The 19,639-nt window shown below is 40.6% G+C and overlaps 1 protein-coding gene across 1 annotated transcript in view; it reads left to right on the forward strand.

The window, feature by feature from the left end:
• cfap74 (cilia and flagella associated protein 74) overlaps window positions 1-19,639 on the forward strand; it is a 495,984-nt gene that overhangs the window by 152,604 nt on the left and 323,741 nt on the right. The window contains exons 10-11 of the mRNA XM_039755043.1: window positions 2,871-2,960; window positions 14,773-14,946. Of these exons, the coding sequence (XP_039610977.1) occupies window positions 2,871-2,960; window positions 14,773-14,946 (264 nt within the window). The remainder of the gene's footprint in view (window positions 1-2,870; window positions 2,961-14,772; window positions 14,947-19,639) is intronic.

Genomic DNA, 19,639 nt, shown 5'->3' on the forward strand with positions numbered 1-19,639 from the left:
CCCACAGGCACAACACAGTCCCAACAACAACAATTCACCCACACGAAACACTCCCATCTGGCACCACCACTCCTCCCATCAAGCTTCATCCTCCTCCTCCCGAGTCTGGCCAAAGAATGGTGGTTGTTGGTTCATTTTATAGTCCACCCAGGTGCTCCAGGTGCTTGATTGCTGATTTCTGTCTGCACTTCCGGGTGTGACGAATATGCTGCCTATACGGGCTCAGGAGTCCCAGTTACAGCAGCCCCTGGCGGTGCCTGCGGGACCCAACAGGGCTGTACCTAACTCCAATTCCCCTGGAGCCCTGTGGGAACCCGAGACACCACTCCAACCCAGGGGTCGGCCATCTAGCTTCCAGGGGGGAGGTATTTCACCCTCCAGGGCTGCTTCCCCTGAATATACAGTGAAGGGGCGTCCCAGCCGGGCATGGACCCCGGCTGTCTGCAACAGTGCCCCTCCGTCAGCTGAACCCCATGGGGCACAGCAGCTCATCCCGCGAAGGCTGGTCTTCTGCAGAATGGGAATTCTGCGTCCTCTGGTCTACAGCTCTGCCCTTTGGAAACATGAGTAACAGGTCTGGGGGTGTTTCCCTGATGTCCCTGCACTTTGGACGCCCTCTCTGGACAACACCGCCAGCCGTGACCACAGCGGCCGCTGTCATAACAACACCGCTCCCTTCCAGATCGATTCCTGCAGGAATGGAAGCAGGATGGAAAGTTCTGCTCCCTCGTCTGTTCTGCTGATGGTACCTGGCGTCTCCAAACCTTAACAGTTTAGCCCTCCACTGCCTTCGAGCAGACGGGCTCATGCTGCATTCTGTTAGGAGTCCCCATCTTCTTCTTCCGGGTCCTCGTCCTGCTCTGGGGCGCATTGACGGTCTGGGTCCCCTTATGGAAGAAGAGGGATCCCGTGCCGTCTGCACCCCTTTGGACGCCATAAAGACTGGTGCCGGCAGTCAAGACAAGGCTGTTTGGCAGCCAATGTCTATCAGCTGCCTCCCTGCACTCTCCTCTGTCGCGCTATCAGTCATCGTGGCTGCATCTCGTGTAGGAGGCGGAGCGGCTTGGCAAGCAGAACTGACAACTACTACTGCTGCTATTGCGCTCTGCCCTCCCCTTTCATATATGGCACAGGCTTCACTTACCTGTACCGCTGCATCTTTCAGGCAGGAGAATCCAGCCCCACACTGGTATAGCCACTCGTGGATGACTCCTAACGGCGTGCTGAGCTTCCTCTCCAGCCCTTCTTTAGCCTCTTGCAGGGTTTGAAAAACCTGAAAAAGGGACTGCAGGGGTAGGAGGATGCCCTCCTCGTCCCGTGCAGCCCCAAGTAGGTTAGTTTTGTCAGCCAGAGGTGGACTCGGACTCCCATCGTTCTTCCCCACCTACCGTGAGCCAACGAGGTCCTGCGCACTCCCCACAGGCCCCTTCGGGCGATCTCCAGGAGTGGAGTAGAGGTTTGCCGTCCCTGCCTCTTCTTTTTTGTCAGCGGGGTGCCGACACACATCCTCCACCCCCTTACCTAACATAGGGAGAAATTCCTGCTCTTCCACTGCCCCCTGCTCCATGGGGAAATCCTCATTGGGGAGATCCTCTGGGCTGCCATACTCATGCCGTTGCTCGGCAGTATAAAGGGCTTCCAGACCGGTCTTGCTCTCTGACGAGCTCGCCCCGCCATCATACCAGGGGCAGGCATCTCTAGGCCACCAGCGCAGGTCCTACTCACCGGTATCTAGGAGGTAGGCAGACATATGAGCTGTATAACATGCCCAGGGTATAAAATCCCTGGGTCCGTTACCTACCTCCTCACGGATCCCGTCATTGGGAACCATCCGCTCCTGGGTGGCCCCTCATCGGAGCCCGCTGGCCTCCGAGTTGGTCCTGACGGCATGGGTGCATCTGGATGACGACCACTGGGCCCGCTCGGCTCTTTTCCTCCCCATGAGATGTGGTGGATGAGGGAGTTTTCCTTGGTCCACCAACCGCATGAGCGCACTTCGGTGTGCATGTGCCTCGTGCTGCTGTGCTGGGTCGTCACACGAAATTTAAAGCTGGTCCTTCCCTTACAGACGGTCAGGAATCCTGCTGACTATGCCAGTGTGAAAAGGTGCTATATAGGCTCCTGACTCGACACAGATTCACAGGTAGGCATGTGTAAAATAAACCAAATATTTATTTTTCTTCACCTGTGGGTTACGTCTTCCCCGTGAGCCCCACAAGCACAACACAATCCCAACAAGCACAATTCACCAACACAAAACACTCTTCTGGCACCACCACTCCTACCACCAAGCTTCGTCCTTCTCCTCCCGACACTGGCCACTGAGTGTGGTTGCTAGTTCCTCTTATAGTCCACCCGGAAGTGCTCCAGGTGGTTGATTGCCGAGTTCCGGCTGCACTTCCAGATGTGACGAATACACTGCCCATATGGGCTCAGGAGTCCCAGTTACAGCATCCCCTGGCGGTGCCTGTGGGACCCAACAGGGCTGCACCCAACTCCAATTCCCCTGGAGCCCTGCGAGAACCCGAGGCACTGACCCAGCGCAGGGGGGCAGCCATCTAGCGTCCAGGGTGATGTATTGCACCCTCCAGGGCTGCTCCCCCTGAATATACAGTGAAGAGGCGCCCTGGTTGTCCGCCACAATAGGATATTTGATAAGTCTATGATTCATAGGCATCACCAGGTTTTTATAATAGCTGTTGACTGTTCAATAAAACTCCTGTTCTTGCCATGTTTTGCTTAATCTTATTTATTTATTTATTTACCTGTTAATCTTTCTGGCCTATAGTTGCTTGGATCTGCCAGATCTCCCCTTTTATATAATGGGATAATAACATGCAACATAAATTGTCATTTTTTTTTTCTTTTAGATTAATGAAGATATGTTTGGAGAAGTTAAATTTTTGGCACAGACAGGTGCATTTACTGTTCCTGTAAAATGTACTATAAAGAAATGCGAGGTAGGTTTTTAAATCTTATATTGGACTTTGTTTGACAATGTTATAGCTGTGTAGGTGGATTGGGGAGTTAGTAGAATGTGAGGGGATACACAAGCTTTATGCCAAATTCTGTAATTTCTATAAACTATATTGTAACGCTATTTTGAGACTGATGTAATTTTAAAAAATTATATCATGCATTCACTTTGACCTCTTCTATGAAAGGTGCAACTCGTACAACATTTTTTTAAATTTGTTTTATTCATAATGCTTTTTTTCCTATTCCTTTATTTTTAAACCTGTCATCAATAAAAATAATGATAATAATAATAACTATCATATTATGTAGAATATACGTTTGATAGCAATAAATCTTGTTAGAGTCATTAGTATTGTTCTTAAAACAAAAAATAGGCTTGCACATACAGCATGTATAAGCAGTCTTTAAATTGAAGCCAATGTCAAATAAATTTGTTTTTCAGTATATACAACTGGCATGTGCTTTGTGTGTCCCAGAAAGGACTTTATTTTCTTAGTGCTGTGTGTAAATATTTATGCATAGTTGTTTCAATTTTATATTTATTTGAAAAAAAAAATAACAAGCTATTTGAGTTCTTTCTGTTATTTCTGTTTTCATAAAATTTGAAGAGGAATTCTTTTCAAAGGATTTTTAAAGATAGTGTTTATTTTTCTTTAATTATATTTTGCTGCTTTTCAAATATTCATACAAGTATCTTTTTACACATTATTGACAATTGCGTTTTCAAACATATTGGTCAGTCTGATAAAAAAAATGAATATCCAAAGTGATCAAAACTTTAAAACAGCTTACATTTGGGCAATAAACTTCAATAAACTCCAAACAGTAAGAACTTCACAGACTGTTTTATGTGATTCTAAAAGGCACCAATACTTTAGGCAAGCAGGTGATGAATGTCACTGGCACTTAAAGAAAACCCAACACAAGTCCCTGCACATATTTAAAGGAAATCTTTCATAGGACATCTCTATATATAATTCACTAAGGGCATGCAAGATAGAGAACCACGCCTGCCAACTCTAAGACCATGGGATACGCTCGACAGAGCCCCGCCCGCCCGCCAACTGTACCTTTCCTACCGCATCATGGGATATGCACGACAGAGCCACGCACGGCAACTGTAACCGTCCTCCAGCATCGTTCTCGAGGCATATGCACTGCCTGCTCATGTGCCCGCATGCAACAACTCACGAAACACAACCTCAGTCGCTTTCGTCTGTGCAAAAGTCCACATGCACCTCTGAGCCACGTTGACCTTTCACCGCACGCAAGTCAGAGAGCCCGGCCCGCCAACTCTCACCCTCCGCAGGATTCCAACATTGCTCTTGAGGCAATTATATGGTGACATCGACTACTCAACTGTCACTCTGGAACAACTCAGTATACGAGCTATATTAAGCGTCAACAACGAAGACTCACTACACCTTAATGAACAGGTGCTGAAACTTATCCCTAACGACGAAGTAACTTTCACCAGCATTGACTCCATCATCACAGACGATCCGGCAGATCAGCTTGCATTTTCCGAAGAATTTCTTAATAGTCTTACTCCCACTGGCATGCCTCCGCATAAACTCAAAATTAAAATTGGTTCAGTCATCATGCTTCTCAGGAACCTCATGCCTGCAAAAGGTCTCTGTAATGGTATGTTTCCTTTAGAAACAAAAGCTCCCTAATTGGAATATATTCTTTTAAATTGCAGCATTTTAAATAACTGAAAAATACAGAGATATGATATTAAAAGGCGATATCCCTCCCATAGTGAATACGGCGGTTATAAATCACATCAGAGATACTGTATATACTTAGTTTTCTTTAATGACGGTTTACGCTGCATTACAGACGGGAAGCCTATGACAAACTTTACCAAGGTGGGAATCTTGATCTACGCAGTCTGCCATCTTTCGTTCACTGTGCTGTAAGGCTTTTTCCGGACGTATGACATTTTCTTCCGTCCACCGGCTTCAAAGTGTCTTGGCGCAGTCCAAGCCTTATATACTGGTTTCTCCACGTGCAGGCTCTCTCTGGTCTCCAAACAAGGAAATGGAAGGACTCATCCCCACCTCCACAAATATACAAGAATAGCACAATGCCTACACTGCAGTTTGTTCATTCTGCAAACTGCTAAAGTAATGGTTTTCTAAATGCAGGCAGACTAGCCCCTGTGTGCCAAACTTAGCCTGCACATGTGAATGAATCCTTTAAAAGTGTTTTACAGAGACAGTGACATTAACCTTAATATTATAACAAACATATTATAACATGGCACTAGACTTTCTGTTACCAGCATTCACCGCAATGTACAGGAGTGTAAGACTGTCACATCTGTTACCTCACAAACTGTCCTTATTCCCCGGATTTCCCTGATCCCATCAGATTCTAATTTGCCTTTTACTTTTTTTCACACAGACAAGTTCCTGTTAGATTGGCGTTTGCAACGACTATTAATAAGGCACAAGGACAAACTTTCAAAAAAATATGCCTGTATCTACCAAGACCTGTTTTCACTCACAAACAATTGTATGTTGCTCTCTCCAGAGTTCCATCTTTTCATTTCCTGACAGTTGTATCCTCAAACCCTCTCTATTTGGACAACTGTGTCTTTCAGGAAGTGTTCACTCATCAATAAATAATTATATGTAGCGTATGCTACACCGCGTGTTGGCTAGCATACTATATTATTATTTCAGCCCACCACTATTCTAGATGCTGTAATTGTTACTGCGCTCTTTTTCACTGTAAACTTTTATCTCCTGTGTATAGGCACTTTTTTTTTCTTTTTTTTTATTTATTTATTTTTTATTAATTAATTTTACTACAATCCATACAAAGCAATCAAGATTTTACAAAAAGAAAAATTGAGTTAAGAACAGATCGATCCCCACCCCTGAGAGAGAGAGCAAGCCAAATAACGTTAAATTTAAGGCTTATAAACATACATAATTTAAAAAAAAATTCTCTGTGCTTTATGAACTTATTTTAAAATATTACTGATTAGATCCTGCCATGTTTTGAAAAAAGTCTGTACAGATCCTCTAACTGAGTATTTGATTTTTTCCAATTTCAAATAATATAACACATCGGTTTCCCACTGACTTAAAAGAGGAGAGTTTGGATTCTTCCAGTTTATCAGAATGAGTCTGCGTGCCAACAGTGTAGTGAATGCATTCACAATTTGTTTGTTTTCTCCACTTTAAACCCTCTGGAAGAACCCCAAACACAGCTGTTAATGGGTTAGGAGGGATTGTGAGTCCAAGGCTGTCTGACAGGTAATTAAAAATTTTTGTCCAGAATAATGTTAATTTGGTGCAGGCCCAGAACATGTGACCTGTTGAGGCTGGGACTTGGTTGCAACGTTTGCAGGTTGGATCATGTCCTGGAAACATTTTGGAGAGTTTTAGTCGAGACAGATGTGCTCGATATATAATTTTGAGTTGTATAATTGTATGCTTTGCGCATATGGAGCTTGAGTGAATTCTCTGCATTGCTACTTTCCACTCCTTTTCTGATATATTAATTGAGAGATCTTTTTCCCAGTGTACTCTTGGATCTTTGAAAGGGAGGGATTGTAAAAGGATTTTATATATTGTAGAGATGGAGTCTAACTCCTTGAAATTGAGCAATAATGTTTCCAGCATGGTTGAGGGTGCAAGATGAGGAAAATCTGGAATGTTCTGTTTAACAAAGTTCCTGATTTGAAGATAGTGAAAGAAATGTGTAGCTGGAATGTTAAATTTGGAATGTAATTGTTCATAGGATGCAAAGACGTTGTCTATATAAAGATCTCTAAGCAAGTTAATTCCAAATTTTTTCCAGATATTAAAAACTGCATATGTCTGTGAAGGTTGAAAGAGGTGGTTCTCTTGCAGAGTTGCCACAGATAGAAGCTTCTCCGTCTTAAAATGCTTTCTACATTGGTTCCAGATTCTAAGTGAGTGGAGCACAATTGGGTTATTAGTGTATTGCCGATAACGTGTGTTTATTGGAGCGCAGAGCAAGGAATACAAAGAAGTACTGCAAGATATTACTTCTATTGCGGCCCAAGCCTATGTATGTTCTTCTATTTGTGTCCAGGTTCTTATTGCCTGTATATTTGCTGCCCAGTAATAAAACTGGAAGTTAGGTGTTCACTCATTAATAAATAATTATATGTGGCGTATGCTACACCGCGGGTTGGCTAGTATACTATATTATTATTTCAGCCCACCACTATTGTAGATGCTGTAATTGTTACTGCGCTCTTTTTCACTGTAAACTTTTATCTCCTGTGTATAGGCACTTTTTAATTATTCACTTTCTTCTTATTTTTATCCAGTTATGTGTAAAATAATAAAAGGAGATTAAAAGCATTGTTTTGATGACAAAAGCACAGAAAACTTTACCTTTTCAAAGTTAGAGAACACCTATGCAAAGTTATTTAGAACCTTGCAAGAACATACATGTTTCAGACAATTTCAATACACCCTTAAATATTATCTAGAATTACATAAATATTAATTACATGTTGCACAGACTCCTATAATTGCCAAGGTGTCACTAAGCAAGGAAATTGCTTCCTAATTGTAGTTATTTATGCTGTGTTAGCATAGTAAAAGTTTACTTACCTAACAATGTATCCAAATAAGATTGAGGTCCCATCCGGTATACCAGCAGCAAAGTAATTTATTGTGTATTTTTCATAATAGTATTCTGCCAAAATACTAATAATAAATTCAAGGTACTATCAATAACACATTTTATTTAATTATAGGTTTCTTTCTGTCTAGATTCTTGCCCCTAGTTTATACCATATTTGACAGTGATCATTTCATATTTCCTGGATTTAATCATTAGTTTATCACAAATGATGTTCAGAAATTTTGACTGAGTACTCCTTGTATTACTTTTGAAACTCAGTGACATATGTGTGTTTTCAAGCTTGATATTCTTTTTTTCAAGCTTTGTTACTGTATTATAAATTATTTAGGTCTAGACATTCACAGTTTTAGAATGACCTAGTGAACTTTTTCTGTTCTGTCTGGTGTTGTAATTTTATTTATACATTTAATAAATACCGAATTACCTAATAATTAATTAAGTACATCACATAACTGCCACTCACTAAAACAGTCCTCAGATACAGAAGAGAATGGTTTTATATTGCCTTGAATGATGCAAGTAGTCAGCTCCGCGTGGACCAAAGTATACACAAATCATAACACTACCACCCCTGTTCTTGACTGTTATTATTTGATTCTTACTGTAGAATTTATGGTTAACTCTTTTCAGTCATTATGTTAATAGAAAACTGTTATATATCTCTTGAAGATCCCCCAGATGCATTTTGGCAACCTTAAAGAAAAAACATATGTTCTCAGTTATAAATCTCCTTTCTAATGGTGTACTTGTAAACACTGATTTTAACTGTACTTTGAAGACGATGTTATAGAGTTCTCTGTGATTTCACTAAATGTTTTTGCACCGTGTATCTAATTTAGCACAATGGCCATAGCTGGGAAAATCGAGTGCTTCACAAAATGTTTTGCTATTTTGACAATATGGCTCTGCCTAATGTAGCCTCCGGGGAACAAACCAACCCAACTTGCTGCCATTCTAAAGCCCAGATAAATAGAGAGGGTTAGCATCAGTAAGGGCATCCAGCTGTAAAACTTTAGCCAAACCTTAATAATGGAATCAATCCAATCAGCCTTGGAAAATACTAGGGCATATCCTGTAGGCAGTATGCAGGGGCCTTGCCTGATCCCTATGGGAAATCAGCAACTGCTACCATGCCAAGGGCTAAAGATGTTTAGTCAGGAAGAAGAAAAAAAAGAAGACCGGAAAGAAGAGGAGAAGCAAAAGGATAAATTAAAGGTAAGAGTGAGGACACTGAATGTTGGTACAGTGACTGGGAAAGTAAGAGATTTGGCAGATTTAATGGAAATGAAGAAACTGCGAGTGATGTGTGTGCAGGAAACTAGATGGAAGGGGAATAAGTCAAGAGAATTGGGAGGAGGCTTTAATTTGTTGTTCAGTAGAACAAATTAGCAACGGGGAAATGGTGTAGGTATAGTAGTATCTGAAGAACTAAAATATAGTCTTGTCAGTATGAATAGGACGTGTGAAAGGGTAATGAGTGTTAAGCTAGGGTTTGATGAGACTGTAGTTAACATCATTTGTGCATCTGCTTCGCGAGGGGGCTGTGAGAAATAGTAAAAGGATGTTTTCTACACACAAATACATGAAGAGTTTAGAGCAGTACAACAGTGAGAAAACATGATTGTTGGTGTTTATCTAAATGGGCATATGGGAAAGAGGAAAGAGATGATAGAGGCGGTACATGGAAGGTGCTAAGTAGGGGGAGAGAATTGGGGAGACTTTGCCATGTCATGTGATTTGGTAAAAAAACATATGGTAAATCAGCTTGTGACTTGCAGTAGTGGAGAAAGGGAAAGACAAATAGACTTTTTAATGTGTATAAAATCTCATTTGAAAGCAATTTGACAGAAGACTTTGTGGCAAATCATGAGGTGGCAGCGTGTGTATGATTTTAAACAACAGCTGATGCAGGGACATGTTTGAAATTGTTTCTTTTTCCTCTGCTGATCTAGAAGCTCTTCTCATTCATTGCAAACTATTCTATCTACCCAGGGAATTTTTTTTTTGTTATATTGGTTGGTATTTACATTCCTCCTGATCCAAATGCTCAGTTGGCACAACAGTTCTGCCATTTTCATTATTTATATTATATTTTTTTTTAAACACAGTAACATGAAAGACAATCTGCCGTGATACCACCAACTGATCAACTGCCCAACATGTGAGCCAGAACATTAGAGCACTTTTACACTAACATTAAAGGGACATTTCACCACTTCTCCCGTGCTCATCTTGGCAACTCTGACTATGCCACGATTATGTGTTATGTGTTCCAAGCTATAAACAGAAAATGGAAGAGTCAAAGCCCACCAGGACTATTAGCTGCAGATGGACTCCTGAGGCTGTTGGAAGGCTGAAGGACTGGTTAGGCTTCACAAAAATGGAAATCCATGGAAGGCTGGTTTAGCAGCATAGATAAATATATGGATATTGTGACATCTTACATCTCTTTCTGTGAAGATATGTGTCTCACTAAAAAGACCATTGTGAGATACAATAATGACAAGCCGTGGTTCACCAAGGAGCTGAGGGTTCTCGGATCTGCTAAGGACCAGGCATACAGGTCTGGGAACAGGAATGAATATCAATATGCAAGGCAGCAGTTTAATAAAGCTCTGAAAGCTACAAAAGATGCAAAAGAAACATCATCTGGAGAAAGGCTTTATTAGTAACATCCAGGCAGTATATGGTTCTCTGAAAAAATGTACAAATTACAGACAGAGGTACTCCCCCATCTTGGCTAATCAGCTAAAGGAGTTTTATTGCCGGTTTGATAAGGACCCTGCTTGAACTCTGACCCTCTGCCTTCCATATCAACAGTTCCCCTCTCTCCCTCTCATAATCACTTCAGTGTCACCCTCCCCCCTTCATTGAAGTCTGATTTACCTTCTTCAACTTTCCTTCCTCCCAGTAATTCCTCCCTGCTCCATCTTGCACTTTCTGTGAACCAAGATGAAGTAGAAAAACTTTCCAGGAAATAGAATAGAATATCAAGAAAGCAGCTGGCCCTGATGGAGTCTCACCTGATACTGTTCAAACCTCTCATGTTTTCCTACCTAAAGTCTATCATTGACCCTTTCCTTAATCCACTTCAGTTTGCATATAGGGCAAATCTCTCAGTGGAGGATGCAATTAATATACGCCTGCACTACATTCTTCAGCACCTGGACTTGTCTAACACCTATGTGAGAGTCTTGTTTGTGGATTTCTTCTCAGCCTTCAATACCATTATTCCAGAGTTTCTTCAGAGTAAACTAATCCAGTTAGGTGGTAGGAAGCAGTATGTGACAGCAGTATCTGTCTTATCCATTATCTATCAGCATTGGTTGTCCCTAAGGCTGTGTTCTTTCACCCCTCCTGTTTTCACTTTGTATAAATGACTGCAGATTAATTTACAAATCTGTCAAAATCCTAAAGTTTCCAGATGACACAACCGTAGTGGGTCCCTTTACTAATAATGACATGTTTTCCTATCAAAGAGAGGTGGGCCGTCTTGTGGAATGGTGTACTTATAACAACTTGGAGCTAAATGCTATTAAGACAGTGGAAATGAGGACTGACTTCTGCTGCCAAGTCAGTAATTGTCCTTCTCTGCAAATTAATGTCCAGACTATGTCTGTTTTCAGCCCTTTAAATTTCTGGGGACTACTTTCACTAATACATTAAAATGGGACAAGCACATCACCTCCATCATCAAAAAAGCCAGATAGAGATTATTCCTTCTTTGCCTGTTTAACACTAGAATCCCTGAAGCCTGCAATAAAAGTCATAATACCGGGCCACCTTAAATTCCTTCACACCTTTCCATCAGCGTCTTGGTTTTGTAAAAGTGGCAATCAGCACAAGCAGCAAACAGCATGCTATCCCATCACCCCGCTTAATGGAGCTCAACTCCGTCAAAAGGTTCTCCCAGCTCAAGACCCTTTATCTGCATGTGAGGTGCCTGGAGTTGTACAGGGTAAATAATACAGTATATCGTTATTTGGAACACATGCATTTCTTGTGTGTTTTGTGTCTACAAAGATCTGAGTAAGTGTAGGATGAAAGGAAATGCGAGGCAAGAAATGCTGAATGCATACCCAAAGCAGAAACTTTTCTATGTTATACTAATAATGACATGAAGTGTGTAATGTGTGAAGACTTTAGTCCAAATATCAAATAAACATGTATGCTTTTATTCAAGAATATAACCAAAGTAAAAAAAAAAAAAAAAAAAAAGCAAATCATTCTATTTACATGTTGCTGTCAATGAGTTACAAATCCAAGCTCAAATGTCAATTGACAGAAAGTTAATACGTATTCTTGGATGGTGCAGAGGTAAGAACTGCTGCCTTGTAACTAAAAGGTTGCCGGTTTGAGTCCCAGTGCTCCCTGTTTTGAATAGTGAGCTGCTATTATTATTATTATCACTATTACTATAATATAATAAAAACATACATTTGATTTGAGACTGTAATATCTGGTGTAAATTTTGAATACTTGTAAAAGTTTAGCGCTTTTTTTTTTATTCAGTTTTATTCTCTCAGTGAGGTTGACGTGGTACAACAAATTTACCCCTCACTCTCTAAGTTGATGTGGTTTATCTCCATTCTTTTCACAAGAGCAGTGATGACCACAGTTGGTGCTGTGGTTGATGAATGCTCAGAATGTTTTGATGTACTGGCAGTCAAAGATATGCTATCCCATGACTGCTGTCAGACTGGATAAAGGCAGAACTGTTAACAACAGAGAGCTTCTTCACAGCGCTTTCGCTGGCTAATTGACTGAATGCACTGCAATGCAACTCGGCTGGGGACCATAAAGTGTGAAGGGAACTTCCACCTGCAGCTATAATAACTTTAGTACGCAAGCAATTCGCCACACTAGTGTTTAGATCTGGCACTGCCATGCTTTTAAAGTAGCTGAAATTGTAACTGAAATTAAATAATTTGCTAAAACTGCTTTTAGTTTTCGTAACAACTGGACTTATGCAAGGGCTAACCCGGACTGCAGGGTTCCTGAAGTTAATCAAAATATATTAATAAGAATTTCATATTTGATTTTTGAATAAATATTACTGATGCTAGTCTTTAACCCTTGCAACTTTTAACTCTAAAATAGAATGTCATCCACCACAAACCGCATATCTTCACATGACAGTTCTTCAGGAGCTGATAGTGACAGCATGATAGATTCTGGTTCAAATGTTAGAGAAGCATACCAACGTGACGGTTTTGCTTTGAATGTGCTCAACAACTTTCAAAGCTGTCATTCGCTGGATCTCAAGGGCGACGTATTAGATACAGGTAACCTCTTACAAAATTCTAGTCTGGTCATAAATAATGGCATGTTAGCTGTAAATGTGTCCCTCAGCACAAGCAGCAAGCAGCCTGCTATTCCATCCTCCCACCAACGCAGCTGAAGCTCTCCCAGCTCAAGTCTGTTTATCTAGGTGTGAAGTGCCAGGAGTTGTAGAGGGTAAATAATATATTATTATTTGGAATATATACATTTCATATGTCTTCTGTGTCTACAACGATTTGTGTATATGTAGGATGACGGGAAATGTGAGACAAGAAATATTGAACACATATCTAAAACCAGAATTGTAAGATCATAAAAGGGGAAAATGTGATAGTGCAGCATAAAGTGGTGGTGATGGACTTCGAAGATCAGAATCAGCAGGAGAACAAAACCAGAGCAAGCAGCACCAAGGATGAAGTGGTTAAGATTAAAAGAGAAAGGGCTTAACAACAGGTTTAGGGAGAAAGTTTTAAATAAAAGGCAGTCATCTGAGAGTATGACAGTACTTTAGGTCTGCACCAGGGATCTTCTTTAAGTCTTTTCCTCGTTGATCTGGTTATGGATGTGTTGAGTCATGGGTTAAAAGGCCTATTGCTCTAGTGTATACTTTTTCTCATGACATTCTGTTGTGTAGTGCCAGAAAAGAGAAAGTGGAGAGGAAATTGGAAGATGAAGAAGGGCCCTGAAAAATTGATTGAAGATAAACAGAAAGAAGACAGAATATACTGTACCAAATTTCAGATCAATAGGTCAAACAGTTGGCGAGCTACAGGTGATTTGAAATCCTGGACAGCCACGGTAGCATATTATATAAGAAGAACAGAGATAGCCCGAGATGGAAAACTAGATGGAGAGAGAACCAATAGAGTGCAGTATGGATGGAACAATTGGAAGAAGGTATCAGGAACATTGTGTGATCAAAGAATTAAGGTGAAAGTTAATGGTAATGTATTTTAAGATAGCAGTACGAACAGGAACGATGCATGGAGCTAAGACATGACCAGTAAAGGGAGCATAGGAGAAAAAGTTAGATGTGGCAGAAGAGTTGTTGAGATGGATGTGTGAAGTTACAAAAAAAATCAGAATAAGAAATGAGACAATGAAAGAGAGAGAGATATCCAAGAAAGTGCAGGGAAGCAGGTTGAAGTGGTATGGACATGTGATGAGGAGAGACAATGAATATATGGGCAAAAGAGTGAATGGAATAGAAATACAGGGGAAGAGAAAGTAAGAGGGCCAATGTGAAAGTGGATGGATAAAGTAAAAGAAGATCTGAAGGAAAATGGCTTGAGTGGTGAGGAGGTGCAGGACCAAATTGTTTGGGGAAGGTTAATAAAGCACATCAACCCCACACAGAAGTGAGAAAAGATTAAGAAGTGACTTTGTATACCATACCGCGTCAGTGAAAATCACGTTTTTCCAGAGGTTTTCAAACATTATTTTTGATTTCAGCATAATGTTTTCCAGAATCTGTCTGCTTTGCTGACAGTTTCACATTGATTTTATGACTAAAGTTTGTTGTATTAGGCAATGCTAGCCTAAATATAGATTGAATTTGTTGGAAATGGAATGAGGGAGTGTTATGGGATGAGAATGAAGAGTAAATGTTTTATTGTACGTTCCACCCATGAAATGTAAGACAAATGTGTTTTTGCTTAAACTCTCTTTTGATTTATTGTTTGTTGTATTAGTAGATCAATATATTAAATTTCTGTTAACTATTTTTGTCAACCAAGTTATTTGTTGCATTTTTATATACAACGGAGATAATAAACATTAAACCTGTAAGCTCTTCATCGGATGGATGTGTGTGTATTTTATTTTACTTTAATAGAGAAAATACAGTATATATTATATGGTTCATCTTCACAGCTTGCTGTCGATATCAACTTCATTGACTTTGGGACCAATGTGATAGGCGAGACAATTTCTCGGACCATTACCCTAACAAACAGCGGAGCACTGGGAACACAGTTTCACTTAGTGACAACATCAGGTTCTGGTGCTATTCACCTTCTTACTGAACCACCAACTGTGGGAGATCTGGTAAGTTTAAAAGCATTTTCATTACTGACAAAGATATTATTAATGCTTTGTTTAAAGATGGGTGGGTCTTCTACTTTCTTATATATGCTGTATATGTGGAAATGCCCTTTGTTTTGGATATTTTAGCCTGTTAATGGTTAAATACTAATTGTTAAATAGTTATTGTATGTTAACTTAGTAAATGCATCTTCCGACAGTGGTTACCTAAAAGAGAATGGTATATCTACAGTAAATGTTGCTATGCCCAGCAAGCACACAGTTGCCAAGAGTGGCTAGAAGAATAAGACATAGTCAAAAAACTGAAGCAAGGGCCAGGGAAACAACTATCAGTAACCAAGGCCAGAATCACAAGAGAAAATCAAAGTCAACAAGGATTGCAGAGAGTTTAAAAACTAAACAAATAAAACAAAGAAATTTTTCCAAAGGTTTGAAGGGTTTTGGTATGTGTGTAGTCAGATGAGAAAGTATACCATTCAATAATGACCTTTTATCCCATTGCATAGTTGTAGCACTGCCACACACAAAGAAGGTGATTTCTGCTGTCTCTGTGGTTTGCTTACATTAGGATAGCCCATACAGACTGTGATTAACAGTGGTGGGACACCCACTTTCTTTTTTCTGGTAAAATTTGCATAAACCGTGCCGTTTTTCGAAAAGGAGAGAGGACAACTTAAGAACAGATCAGCATCTGCCTGGGCCATGGGACGAGGTTCTGCAGCTCCAAAAAGAATTGTATGTTAAGAGGAGGTCAGCGATTCACTTCTGGAGTGCAAAAGTTGCATTCCGTTATCACTAGCAGATTCGGGTGAGCTCACAAAGGCATTTTTGTATTTATACGATGGTGCCAACTGACTGTAAAACTTTTTTCAGTTAAGACTTTAATTTTTCGGGGTCATCTGGCATTCTACACTTTATTCACCTGCTGTTAACAGTTGGCTAGAACTTTGGACTTATGAGTGAAGTTCAAAAGGGGAATGGGGGGTGTGATTTTTCCATTGTATATTTTTTTTATTTGCACTTATAGGGGTTATTTTAGGTTGGTGTTGAGCAGGAAAGAGATTGTGGGTATTTTTCACCTTCTTGACCTTCTTTTTTGTATAATATATTTCTCATTGCTTATGGATATTGCCTTATTGTTGTTTTTTCTTATACTGTGTATATTTCATTCATCTTTTTGAGCTGAACATTTCAAAAGATGGATGTACGGTGGAGTTCCGCAGGGTGCAATATTGGCATATCCTGTTTATCAGCTGCCTTTAATTAGGTAGCGATCGACCCATTTCAGCATGTCAGGCCTGATTTGTTAAATAGTGAATGATAGTCCCATGACCTCTAAGGACACACGCACTCCAGGATGATCCTGGCAATAGGAACCAACAATACCAGTTATTTTCCAGTTTGAGTGAATACTGGCGAGGCTGGTTGCCACTGCTCACCTGTAACTGATAATTTTTAATAAAGACTAGTGATTTTGCTGGTGATATTACTGATATTGCTGATTTCTCTGTATGGCTGTGTATGGACTAGCTTGAGCGTAACCCCGTTTCGAAACTTACCTTGTTTTTTTTTTTTTTTTGGATACTTGAGCTGCTTGTGGCCTCACCGTTTCTTTCCTGTCGCTCGCTATCCAACCTGCGACAGGCTTTCTCCAGTACTCAGCTGCTGCTTCTTTGACTGCGTCTACACCACCTGCCCCTCTACTGTCTGTGCTGCACTTTGACACAGACATCATATTTCTCTCTCGTTGGATATACATCCATTGTGGGTCCCACCGGAGATTCCGAGTGGACACCTCAGAAGGAACTAACTCCTTCTGGTCTAACTCCTGGTGCCCTCCACGTAAGACAAATAGGGTTGCTGACCACAAAGTGTTGGCCAGCCTAGCTCGGTTGGCTACCACTGTTGCCAAATGCGACAGCACCATTGTCAACTTCGGACTACTAAACATCCGCTCACTCATGAACAAGGGGTATCTCATCCAGGATCGCCCCATTGACCATAAGTTTGACATTCTCTTTTTAACTGAGACATGGCAACAACCTCAAGACTTTTTGATTTTTTGAACAACCTTGTTACCTTTCTTACCCATTTATCTACAGTTTCTTCAAACATAATTCTGTTGGGGGATTTTAATATACATATGGACAATATCAATATACCTTTCACTAGAGACTTTTTTATCTTGCCTGATACTGATGTTCCCACCCATTCTAAAGGACATATTTGCTGCTTTGTTGGTGTCCCCCTTGATCTTACAGCAGATGAACTCACTATAACTGATCATTTTCTCCTTTTGTTTAATGCTAAGCTTACTTTTTCTATTACTAAGCTTCCCCATCTTATATTAAGAATATTAACTTGAATTTGTTTTCCTCTAGAATTGATCTCCACATGGACATTTATAATTTATATACTCTTGAAGAATTGGTCTCATACTATAACACTGGAATCAATGGTATTCTTAATTCTCTTGCTCCATTTAAAACCAGATCTGTTTCCTTTTCTTTTTCTACTCCCTAGTTTACGCCTTAACTTTGGCTTCTCAAAGCCAAGGGCTGGCAGCTTGAACAGTTACATAAAAAACTGGACTCTTTGTTCATAAAAATTATGTACTTTATTATAAGGACTGTATAGCTCAAACCAAATCCAACTATTACACTCAGTTAATTTCTTCTAATTAAGGCAACACCAAGTAATTATTTTCATTACTTAATAATATTACACAACTAATAGACTCTTTACCATCTCACCTTTACTTGACTGCATTTTGTAATTCCCTTATGTCCTTTTTTAATCCAGAGGATACATCAGCATCTCGGTCCAGATTCTCTCAGTATTTCCTCTGAACTACCCTCACCTATTCACTCATTTTCCTCTTTCCAGCTTCCCTCCTTCTCAGAAATCTCAGATCTCGTCTGCAAATCTTAGCTATCTATTTGTCAGCTGGACTCCCTTCCCACAGTTTTGGTTAAAGCCTGCCTTCCCTCTTATCTCTTCTATAATTCACTCTTCTCTCACCACTGGTACTGTACATCTTTTAAAACTGCTGAAATAACCACAATTCTGAAAAATCCTGGTGCCGATCCTAGTAACCAGTAATTTTTGTCCTATTTCTAATCTGCCCTTCATCTCCAAATTTCTTGAAAAAATAGTAGCAATTCAACTTCACTCCCACTTATCTCATAATAATTTGTATGAAGAGTTCCAGTCTGATTTTTGCCCTCCCCACAGTACAAAAACGGCACTTGTTAAAAATTACTAACAACCTCCTTATGGCTACTGACTCTGGTTTAACTACTATTCTCATCCTCCTTGATCTGAGTGCGGCCTTTGATACTATTTGTCATACCATTCTCCTTAATAGATTTTGATTGGCTTTTCCCACACTCCACTAGATTGGGTCAGATCCTACCTCTCAGGCCACACACTCAGTTCATTCATCTTAAAACTTTCACATCCCAACCCACCACTGTTATTTCAGGTGTGCCACAGGGCTCTGTTTTTATTATTTACCTTCTTCCCCTTGGCAATATCTTTTGTAAATATAACATTAATTTTCACTGTTATGCCGATGACACCCAGCTCTACCTTGCTAGTAAACCCACCTCTTTTTTTTCCACCATCTTCACTTATTGATTGCATTGCTGAAATTAAATCCTGGTTTTCTTCAAATTTGCTTAAGTTAAACAGTGACAAAACTCAGTGTCTCCTCATTGGTACCAAAACAACATTATCCAAAGCTGATAATCTTTCACTTGTTATTGATAACTCCTTTCACCTCGGGTCAAGAGTCTGGGTGTCATCCTTGATAGTACTCCATCTTTCCAATCTCACATTAATAACATCACCCGGTCTTACTTTCACCTACGTAATATTAATCGTATCCGCCCCACCCTCACTCTCCACACCACTGTAATCCTTGTTTACAGTCTTGTTACTTCTCATGTGGATTAAGTTTCAAATTGATTTTAAAATTCATCTATTAACATTTAAGACCATTCATTACCTCGCCCCTCCATATCTGTCTGACCTTCCTCATGTTGCCATTTCCTCCTGTAACCTTAGATCCTCTTCCTACAAAAGACGCTGACAGAGAGGTGCAAAGGGATTTAAGGTGGGCCGGATTTACAAGTTTTTTTCGTTGGCTCTGGTAATTCTAGTGTTAAACAAAAATCCCATGAAATGTTTTCCTCTCTCTCTGATTTAGTAGCAGTCCTTTATATTTCCTATTGTGGAATCCCGGGTGTACAGCCGCCCTAAACCCAGACAAAGACAGGTGGAGAGACACAAGACCAAGGCACGATTGTTTCTCTTGGAGCAGCGCTTTTCCCTCACTCCCCACCTCAATACAGATGAGCACAAGCAGTAATGCTCAGTCCCGTCTTTCTTCTTCTTCTTCCTTCTCTCTTTTTCTGCTGCCTCCATTCCTCTCCCAGAAAGCTTCATCCACCTCTTCCCAAATCTGACTCCCAGACTGGAGTGAGGTGGCTCCTTTTATTCAGCTCCTGGAGTGCTCCAGATGGTTCATTGGGATTACCTGGAGTCACTCCCAGGTGTGGTGTAAATCTATCATATGGCTCTGTAGCTCCCCCTGGCAGCCCCCACGGAACCCAACAGGGCTATACCAAACTCCAAGTCCCAATGTGCTCTGTGGGAATCCATGGTGCCACAGCTGCCCAGGACGGCTGCCCTT

Source organism: Polypterus senegalus, chromosome 6, assembly GCF_016835505.1.
Source record: "Polypterus senegalus isolate Bchr_013 chromosome 6, ASM1683550v1, whole genome shotgun sequence".
Classification (NCBI taxonomy): domain Eukaryota; kingdom Metazoa; phylum Chordata; class Cladistia; order Polypteriformes; family Polypteridae; genus Polypterus; species Polypterus senegalus.